Below are 9,069 nucleotides of genomic sequence, written 5' to 3' on the forward strand. Positions count from 1 at the left end.
CCCCCCCCCCCCCCATCGCCCTGAAATAACTCGCAAAACCAAACAACCAACCAGGCAGGCAGGCAGGCAATACATATATATATATTTGTGTGCATTTCTTCTGTGCGTTGAGACATGTGACACAAAGGAGGAGAAATAAGAAAATTGGGATACAGAGCAGCCCAGAAGCCTCCTCTTTTCAAGTATTTATTTGGGGAGGTAAATTTTCTATCCCATTATTGTCTTTGGGTCTAAATCTGAAAAGTAAAGATAAAAACAAATAAAAAACAAACAAACAGTACGTAAAAGGAAGGAAAAAAAAAAAAAAAAAGGAGCACAGCAGCAATACGTATGTATGCATGTAAGTTACGTATAGAGGGAATTGCTCCTCAACATCACCAGGCGAGTGAGAGAGTTGCACTCACTTTTTCGTAGAGGTGTCAACACGTGGAGACAACGAGGTTGGTTTATTCCTGGAAGAAGTGCACCTCCTCGGGGCTGACTGAGGCTGACGCTGCAAAAACTCATTCACCGACGGCACTGATCGAATCCCTTGTCGACGTGTGATCACCGGTTTCCGTTTCACCGGTGCGGGGCTAACACTACTCGCAGGGTTGGCACTCTTTTTTGCAGCGTGTAACTTTGCACGTGCAGGTGTTGACTGTGCGGAGAGTGTTTTGGCGACGGGGCGCGGCGCCGGCGAGGTGGAAAGCGCAGCCCGTCGCTGCTCCACATGCGTGTCATGCGAGTGGGGATGGCTGTGGGTGGTGGGGCCTGCCGCGCGTGGTGTTCGTTGTGGCGTCAAAAATCCCGTGCCCTCTTTTCGAGAGGGCGGCGGGGAGCGGCCCACGCGACCACCGTGCGTGCGTGCAACATCGTCGTGAAACTGCCGTACAAGGTCTGCGATATCTGTGCCGTGTAAAACCAATCGTCTGACTGTGGGACTGCTGCTGGTGCTGCTGGCATGATGACCCTCGTCAGCGTCCATTGTCTCGTTCCACTGGTTCAGTAATTCCTCCAGCTGCCCATAAATCTTCGGTAGCTCCCGTGCAAACTGACGTCGTGCATTCTCCTCAAAGAGCAGCTGCTTCGCCATGTTGATTCGCTTGCTGAGCAGACGGTCACGGCTTCCCTCCTGAATGGCCTGCTGCTGCTCAAGAATTTCGGACCGTCGCCGAAGCAGCGGCTCCGCTTCGTCAAGTATCCGCAAACGACGCCGCAGAAGATTGGCTTCGGCACTCGCACGATTGACAACATGCCGCACCTCTGCAATACGCTCACAGAGTTTGTCGTTCCCATCAAGCGGTGTAAACTCCGCCAAAAACTGCTGCCATACGCCACCACCACCACTTGATTCATTGCCACAATGCGTAAGAGGTCGATATCTTTTTTCCACCACCAACTCGACATTTTCCTGCAGCCACTGTGAGTAGTCCGGCGCCACATAATACGCCGTATCACGAGTCTTTTCAAAATAGCAGCGGTACAGATCTGTAAGCTGCGACGTGACGTTCTGGGCAAATTGAACGTGGCACTGAAGCAAACGGCGTTGCAGCTCCTCCCGCACTGTGACAATGAAAGAAAGAACGGGCGCGTATGAACGCGTAGTGAAAAGTTTCATCAGCGGTGATGGGAGTTGGTTTGTGGTACCCCTAACACCAGCGGCAACAGCAGCGGTGCTACTGTGAGTAGTCTCTGAAATGTTGGCAAAGTAACTGGAACACACCTGCGCCCTCGCGGTGTACGCCGATCGCAGGACGGGCAAAGTGACGTTACTGTTAGCGGCATTGTTGCTGCTGTTGTTGCCGGCGGCGGTGATCCCATAAATCGGCCCTGTCCGGCGGTCACACGTCTCATCCACAGCAACCGCCCCGCTCCTTTCCGCAACTCCCTCTTGACCGTCGTACTCGAGGCGCAGTTGCATGAGACGACAGGCAAATTCCTGCCGTGACGGGAGAATTCTCTCGCCATCGGGGTGGCTCTCCACCGGTTGCCCCCTCGTGAACGCCAGCCCGTCCTGAACGACATCGGCGCCTTCTTCAAACAGTCGCCAAAGCTCCTCCACGCACTGCAGCTCCTTCTCCGCCTGGGCAGCCATGCGCACATTTTGTACGTTGATTTCCTCGTAGATTTCTTGGGCTTCCGCGTCGATGCGGGCCAATGACAGGTCCTGTCGCCTTCCAAATCGAGTCACATCACCCAAATCCACATCAAATATGGTCCCACGCCCTGTGTTTTCCTCCTGCAACTCTGCGATGGATGCCTCATCCTTGTCGGTTCCGCACAGTTTTGGGCATTCATGATCCGCACGCAGCGGCTCAGGCAATGTGTCGGAGAGAAGATCCAGCTCGTCCTTCGCGACAGAGTGGCAACTGCGACAGGTTGTGGCACGACTGGACGAAGGACCTGGTGTCATGAGTCCCCGATCGCAGTTGTCGCTGCTGCTTCTGCTGCATCCAGCCGTTGGCGTGGTTGACGTCGGTTGCTGCAATTTACGTGAATGCTTGTAGTGCAATTCCTCAAAAAGTAGTTTTTCGGCATATTTTCCACGTATCCGTGCCTGTTCTTGCGGGGAAAGCCGCAAAAGGGCTCGCTGTTTATACAGTAGGCAGAGTTGCTGAAGTCGGGTATCCGCAAGGGCGTTCATACGCTCCACCTCAGTCTCCAAGTTACGGTGAAGTTCCTGATGCGTCATGCTCCGCGCCAGCTGCCAAAACGCCACCCAAGCCGCGTCGTCTGTGGTAGTTCCTTCGGGCATTGGCATCGACAAACTTCGGTTCTGGCGGTCATGTTGTGCATGTGAGCCGTCTTCTCTGGCACGAGATGCAAGAGAGGCGCTGCGAGAGCCGACACCGCCGTCACCTCGCGCCAAGAGCGCCGCCACGACAGAAACAAAAGACGGCAATGTCGCAGAGGCATCCCGTTCCTTCGCCTCCCCGTCAACGTACGGTTCCCCACCATCTGCCGCGATGCCGGTACAGTGGCGCTGCTCCTCCGGCTCCTCCCCCGCTGTGACAGCCGTGTTGTTCACGGCACCCTGCGAGAGCACAGCCTCCACCAACTGCGCCAGCTCTTTTGACCGGGGGCGTTCCTTCAACCTCAGCGAGGAAAAGAACATTTCGCGAAACAGCTGATCATTTTCCGCGGCAATTGCCATTTCTTCTGACTCCTGCAAGCGAATATAATCGTCGAGAAAAGGACGAAGTCGCCCCTCCACGAACCCGTTCCATTTGTTTTGCCTGTCAACTTCCGCCAGGCCGATGCGTGTCCATGCCGCCATGATACGCTCCTCTGCATGGCCAATAGACTCCAGTAGCTCCATCGTAGCGACAGAAGGCCGCGATCCACCACGAACACAACTGCGACATGAAGCAAGCGACACCGATGAGTCGCAGGTTTCCCTGTTGAGCATTTAACCTCAACACAGGACGAAACACTTCCCCTTCCCCTTCTCCTTCTCCTTCTTCTTCTTTTCTTTCTTTTTTTTTTTTTTTTTTTTTCTACAGCGTCGTCTTCACCCTTCACGCGAAACGCAAGACAGCAGGAAAAGAAATAAAAAAGAAGCAAAAAAAAAAAAACAAAACAAAAACAAAAGAAAGCATATATATAATATATATATGTACAGAAAAAGGGAGCGAATGTATGCTGGAGGTGGAGGCAATCAATAATGACGGCGGGTCAACGACAGACCCCTTTTACAATCGCAGTACTTTGAAACGTTCATTACAAGCAAAATTTCCCTCCCAGCATGAGCTAAGAAACAGAACACATCTTGTCTTATTTCATTAGTTGCACTCCAGAAATAAATCAACCCACAAGAAGGCGGTAAGTGGTCCATGTAAAAAAAAAAAAAAAAAACAACGCGTTTCACCCCAATCCTTCTTCTTCTTCTTCCTATATATCTCTCTCTCTCACTTGTGCAGTCTTCCTAAACACTAACATCATCCATGAGAAGCAAAAAAAAAAAAAAAAAGAAAAAAAACATCCCTCAGTGACTCCATTTTCATGTTTTTCATGTTTTTCTTTTTTTCCATTTATAGTCTGGAACGAATACACCTCATGTGTTGAGTTTGCATGGCGATATTCGCTTCATCCAGGAAGCAACGATTCATGACATGAGTCTTCAGAGGTGGAATGGGTGTGTCACGACGTGACGGCAGCACTGATCCTAATATGCGTTGGCGTGCAACAGAGCGCGAATTCATCGTCTCGTGGAAGTCGTCGCACCGCACGTAGTCGTCGTCACGCCAGTGGTCAAGTTCACGAGGAAGATCTTCCGCTTTGGCCACGCTTCGCAACAGTGGAAGGAGTTGAAGCAGCGCCTCATCCTGTTCCAAGCGGAGAATCTCCGCCTTTCCACGATTAATGACTTCTAAAAGGGACGCGTCCCATTCCTTCTTCTCGTCGCCGTTTTCTTTCATCAGTGACAACGCCTGGCTGTACTCCATCAGCACACGGTCATCGGGAAGAAAAGGGGGAATCTTCACAGCATTCCTTGGGTGCAGGGGAAAACTGCGTACATTATCATCGACCATGATGACACGATGCATGGGACGACCCAACATGGGCAAATATTTCATGTAGCTGTTCTCCTCCAGTGTTTGCGTGCGGGATAATGCAAAGAAGTTGACATGGTCCGTCGACGGGGACCCACGCACGAGATGTTTGATCTCCTCCACGTTGTAAAAAGAGCGTGGCAGTTGCAGGACTTGCACCTCCAATGCGTCCACCATGGCGGAGCAGTAAGACGCCGTACCTGCGGTCCAAAAGACAATTTCATACAACTCCTTCAGTTCCTGAAGAAACTCACGTGCATGTGGGCGGAGGTACAGGGAAAATCCCACTGTGTCCTCCCTCACCAACCGCATCCCATACGTGTGCAAAAGTGTTTCGTCAATGTCCAGCACAAGCGTGGGCTTCCCTGCACAATGTGGCGGCTGTGGTGGAAGAGGAACGGGCCACAACGGCGAGTACTCCTCTCGCAAACCAAAGGCGACAAGGCTCTGCAATTTCTTTCCCACAAAATGTACTTGTGAACGTCTGAAGAATGTTGCGGTCACCATATTTTTCCTCCCCACCTTTTTTTCTTTTTTTTTTCGTTTCTGTTCTCCCCCCCCACCTCTCTTGGGATCACTTGCCTCTTTCCATAAATTTGCGGATGTGCAATTAAAAAGACACTCACACAAATAAGAGGCACACTGTCATATAAAAAAGAAATAACACGTGCAATGTGCAATGGCAGAAATAAGAAGAAAAAAAAAAAAAAAAAAGAAATAAAAATAATAGTGCAACGCCGTCCAAAGGGCCATGTACAGAGGCATGCAGTAAATGATTCTTAAAAAAACAAAAACAAATGACTTCATGAAGGTTCAGAGAAGATTCATCGTTGAAAAAGTGTAGGAGTTCTCTCCCTTGACTCGCCCTTCTCTCCAGCACGCAGGGTGAGTCACGTGCGCATCGTACCCACTAATTTCGCAGCAGTGCAACAACTCTCCTGTCATCGCATGTGTACATATTCGGGCTCAATATATATATACACAGATGTACTGTAGCCATACAAAGGGAGGTGCACGGTTTGTTTGGACGCAACCCCACCTGTTAAAGAAGGGAGGGAGGGGGAAAAGCCAAAAAGAAAAATAGAAAAGGGAATCCAAACATGTCCGGCAATTCCACCCTTCTCAATCATCACCACCTCCCGGAATACGCAGCGGCAGGAGCAGTACAACCAACCAAACCACCAACCTCCTCTTCCTCTCCCTTCTTTGCTGCGACTTGAATGCGCGTCAGCGATAAACCTATGAAGCCCTCTCACATGATATGAGGAAACATGTAGACATGCCTGTGTAGAATAAGGAAAGAAAGAGAGAGAGACAAAAAAAAAGGTGGGGGGAAAAAGAGCAAATAGAAATCCATGCATATCGAGAAGGAAAACATGAATGAATGCATGGGAGCATCTGCTTTTCCTATGCAGTGGAGACACAACGGGGGAAAGACATTTTTAACCATAAAAGAAAGAAAATAATAATAAAAAGTAATAATAATTGAGTTCAGAGAGCAGAAATGACTCAACGACAAAAAAAAACAACAACCAAAACAGCAAGTGAAGTATCAACACCATGCAAAGATAAAGAAAGAAAAGGGGAATTCAAGAGAGAACGCAGAAACACCGGCGTATTTTGTACTATACTTGTAGTATCTGAGTTCCAAGTACCCCCACTCTCCTTCTTAAGCCGTGATCTCCTTGGGCTCAAGGACGGTGATCACATCAGGGAGAATCTCCTCCTCGTCCTGCATGCTCTTTGGAAGCATGATCTTCACCTTGACGCCGAGGGTACCGGCACGCAGGTGGCAGTGACGCGTTGCGACGTCCACAAAGTTCTTGTGGGCCGTGCCGGACTTTATCATGTAGCCATCGCGGAAGGTCATGCTCTTTGCACGCTGCCCCTTGATCTTCCCACCCACCGTCACTTCGCATCCCTTCGCGCCCGACTCCATCACGTGGCGGATGATCCCCATCGCGGCGCGGCGCACCTGCAGGTTGCTCAGAAGCTTAAAGCGGAGAGACTCGGCCTGCGCCATGGCGGAGAGGCCACGCACCTCGACGCGCTCGGCGAACAGCTGCAGTTTTCCCTCCTTGTAGTGAAACCGTTGCTGCAGGCACGCCGTAAGCTCCCGAATGCGACGTCCCTTCTCGCCAAGCACCTCGCGGGTCTTCGTGGCGCGGATGACAATTTCAGTGCGGGTCGAAGTGACGCGGTGCTCCACACCAGCAAAGCCGTCGTCGGCGAGTTCGCGCTTGAGGAACTCAAACAGCTCAGCGTAGAAGACGCCATCGCGGATGATCATGCGCTTCTTGGAGAGAGGCCCCATCTTCCTTCTCTTTTTTATTTTATTTTATTTTTTTTTTCCTCCTCGTCTGGTGAGACCCCCTTCACTTCCTTCCCTCTCTCTCTCTCTCTCTCTATGTGTGTGTTTGTGTTTGCAAACAAGGCAGTAGCAAAGTGAAGTGAAATCAAAAGGAATCTCAGCCGTGAAGATCATACATATATATACACATGAAAAATATATAAAATATAACGATTCAACCGTGAAGACAACAGCCGCAAAAGCCACATGCAGAGGGAACCCCAAAAATACACACACACACACAAAAAAAAAAGAACACGAGGGGCGGGCAGTAAACGGCACAAACAGAAATAACACTGCAGGCATGCCGGTACCATTTGATTATGAGGGAAATAACACATCCATCAAAATCACCACCACCACCACCTCTTCCTAAAGTTGTTGACATCCCTGTTTGCTCTCCCGTTGGAGGCCACCGAAATCCAACGACGGTTCACGCCTTCATTCTCCCATTTCCTTTTTTCGTTTCCCCCTTTTCAACAAAAAAAATAAAATAAAATAAATAATAAATAATAAATTAACAACCATATCCTCCTTCTATTTCATGAGACTCCAAGGGAAAATGAAAGATAATGGTGATAATAGTGCGGCATTCCTCCAAAATGCACATGCACACACATGTATGTCTTTTAGGCCATTGCACTGCCTCGTAATGATTCTTACATTTCCCTTTATTCCCGCTGCTCTCAATCTATTCTTATTTCCTCCACACCAAAACTACCAACTTTCAGGTCAAATGTCATCTGACGTCACTCCTCGCCCCTGTCTGGGGTGACACTAAACAATACCTCCTGCAAGAAGACGCATTCAAAATGCCTTTCCCCCATCAACGACACCAACCAACCAACCAACAAACAACAAAAATAAATAAATGAAAGAAAAATGGACTACGCAGAATTTGACTTCTCGTCCTTTTCCGGGCAGTAGACCATGCAGGCTTTAAGTCGCTTCAATACGGCCATTACACCGGCCTCATCATCATCCACGCTACCATTCATTCCACCACTATTACCGCCACCGCCACTGCTGTTCACTTTGCTAGGCGTGCCGGCCGTGGAAGAAAAGCCTGCATTTGTGTCACCGCTACCATTTTTTCCAAATATCCACCACCTTTTTTCTCGGCTCTCTGCTAATGGGGCAGGAGCGGATTTTGCCGCTGCATCCCCTGCGTTTTCATGCTGACGGGACGAAGCACTCCACCCTGTGGCAAATGCTCCCACGCTGCTGGGGTTGTTAATTGCATATTCATGACTTTCACTCTTCTCGGAACGCCAGCGTCCCACCAGACGCTCTCGTGATGCCTTCATGTCCCCAAGGGACGAGGTTTGCACTTGTTTCTGTTGCAACTCCTTTTCTTGCTGCTTCTGTGCCTCCGCCTGCTCCAGTCGTTGCTGCTCGGCAATCTGCTCCTCGATCGTCGGCTGATCCTCCATATCGGGAAAGGTCGGGTGCCAGCGTCGGAGAACAACCATGGGGTCACAGTTGTAGACGGGTTTCGCAAGGTTCTTGTTGACGGTGTTGTGAAACTCGCAGAGGTAACGATTCAGAGCCAATTTATCGGTAACCACCGGCGGGTTGCGCTTCAAGTAGCGCCGCATGTGGTAGCTGCAGTGGCTACAGGCGTACACATGTGACCAGCTGTAAAGAAAGCTACGAAATGCCTCCTGTTGAAGAGGGGAAGGCTTGTATGGATACACGGCGCCCGCCGTGTGGAGAATGTTCCAGCCGGCATGGCCGAGGTCGCCTGGTGTTGGGCACTCGCCCGGGATTTCATTGAGAGGCTCCTCTGAGGCCATTTGCACGAATACTCCTCCCCCCTCACCTTGCAGCGGAAATATAATACCGTGTGCACTAAACACACACACACACACACACAGAAAAAGCAAGGAAATGGACAAATCCGCTCTATTCCTGAGCACCTTCTCTTCCATCCAACACCGCAGCGGCAACGACAAAAAGGGGGAAAAAAAAATATGAGGCAAATAAACAAATGCAATAAAGAAAGAAAGAAGTAAACGTAAAACGACAGCATCTGGAGGCAGTAAAACATTTCCAAGAATCCCGTTATTCCATTGAGGACGCACAAATGCAAAAACACACACACACACACACACACACTACACATTACATTCTTTTGATTTCTTCGCCCCTCTTCTTCCAACACGGCACGGAAAAAACGTGCGG

At 49.9% G+C, this 9,069-nt stretch overlaps 4 protein-coding genes across 4 annotated transcripts, besides 24 other annotated features; all 4 read right to left on the reverse strand.

Annotated features, from left to right (window-relative positions):
* Positions 1-3,481: a sequence feature (areas merged during assembly that could not be assigned to a particular haplotype. This can correspond to areas where the two haplotypes were merged or to regions with more than two copies in the genome that were merged during assembly.).
* Positions 240-310: a sequence feature (A-rich).
* Tc00.1047053430605.10 (uncharacterized protein) lies at positions 401-3,391 on the reverse strand (the record flags this gene model as incomplete). The annotated part of the gene is made up of 1 exon (XM_800719.1): positions 401-3,391. One exon carries the CDS (start codon positions 3,389-3,391, stop codon positions 401-403), a length of 2,991 nt encoding a protein of 996 aa, XP_805812.1.
* Positions 3,416-3,450: a microsatellite.
* Positions 3,444-3,477: a sequence feature (CT-rich).
* Positions 3,482-3,819: a sequence feature (areas merged during assembly that could not be assigned to a particular haplotype. This can correspond to areas where the two haplotypes were merged or to regions with more than two copies in the genome that were merged during assembly.).
* Positions 3,525-3,577: a sequence feature (A-rich).
* Positions 3,820-3,896: a sequence feature (areas merged during assembly that could not be assigned to a particular haplotype. This can correspond to areas where the two haplotypes were merged or to regions with more than two copies in the genome that were merged during assembly.).
* Positions 3,897-4,363: a sequence feature (areas merged during assembly that could not be assigned to a particular haplotype. This can correspond to areas where the two haplotypes were merged or to regions with more than two copies in the genome that were merged during assembly.).
* Positions 3,936-3,961: a microsatellite.
* On the reverse strand, positions 4,014-5,042 carry Tc00.1047053430605.20 (NLI-interacting factor, putative; the record flags this gene model as incomplete). The annotated part of the gene is made up of 1 exon (XM_800720.1): positions 4,014-5,042. The coding sequence occupies one exon, from the start codon at positions 5,040-5,042 to the stop codon at positions 4,014-4,016; it is 1,029 nt and encodes a 342-aa protein (XP_805813.1).
* Positions 4,364-4,542: a sequence feature (heterozygous, Esmeraldo-like haplotype).
* Positions 4,543-4,552: a sequence feature (haploid, non-Esmeraldo-like haplotype).
* Positions 4,553-5,710: a sequence feature (areas merged during assembly that could not be assigned to a particular haplotype. This can correspond to areas where the two haplotypes were merged or to regions with more than two copies in the genome that were merged during assembly.).
* Positions 5,222-5,259: a microsatellite.
* Positions 5,711-6,455: a sequence feature (areas merged during assembly that could not be assigned to a particular haplotype. This can correspond to areas where the two haplotypes were merged or to regions with more than two copies in the genome that were merged during assembly.).
* Positions 5,827-5,887: a sequence feature (GA-rich).
* Positions 5,995-6,022: a sequence feature (AT_rich).
* Tc00.1047053430605.29 (40S ribosomal protein S3, putative) lies at positions 6,205-6,849 on the reverse strand (the record flags this gene model as incomplete). The annotated part of the gene is made up of 1 exon (XM_800722.1): positions 6,205-6,849. One exon carries the CDS (start codon positions 6,847-6,849, stop codon positions 6,205-6,207), a length of 645 nt encoding a protein of 214 aa, XP_805815.1.
* Positions 6,456-7,587: a sequence feature (areas merged during assembly that could not be assigned to a particular haplotype. This can correspond to areas where the two haplotypes were merged or to regions with more than two copies in the genome that were merged during assembly.).
* Positions 6,862-6,885: a microsatellite.
* Positions 6,920-6,942: a microsatellite.
* Positions 7,364-7,406: a sequence feature (A-rich).
* Positions 7,588-8,135: a sequence feature (areas merged during assembly that could not be assigned to a particular haplotype. This can correspond to areas where the two haplotypes were merged or to regions with more than two copies in the genome that were merged during assembly.).
* Tc00.1047053430605.40 (uncharacterized protein) lies at positions 7,773-8,681 on the reverse strand (the record flags this gene model as incomplete). The annotated part of the gene is made up of 1 exon (XM_800721.1): positions 7,773-8,681. One exon carries the CDS (start codon positions 8,679-8,681, stop codon positions 7,773-7,775), a length of 909 nt encoding a protein of 302 aa, XP_805814.1.
* Positions 8,136-9,069: a sequence feature (heterozygous, Esmeraldo-like haplotype).
* Positions 8,741-8,761: a microsatellite.
* Positions 8,980-9,009: a microsatellite.

This window comes from Trypanosoma cruzi (assembly GCF_000209065.1).
Source record: "Trypanosoma cruzi strain CL Brener chromosome Unknown tcruzi_1047053430605, whole genome shotgun sequence".
Taxonomy (NCBI): domain Eukaryota; phylum Euglenozoa; class Kinetoplastea; order Trypanosomatida; family Trypanosomatidae; genus Trypanosoma; species Trypanosoma cruzi.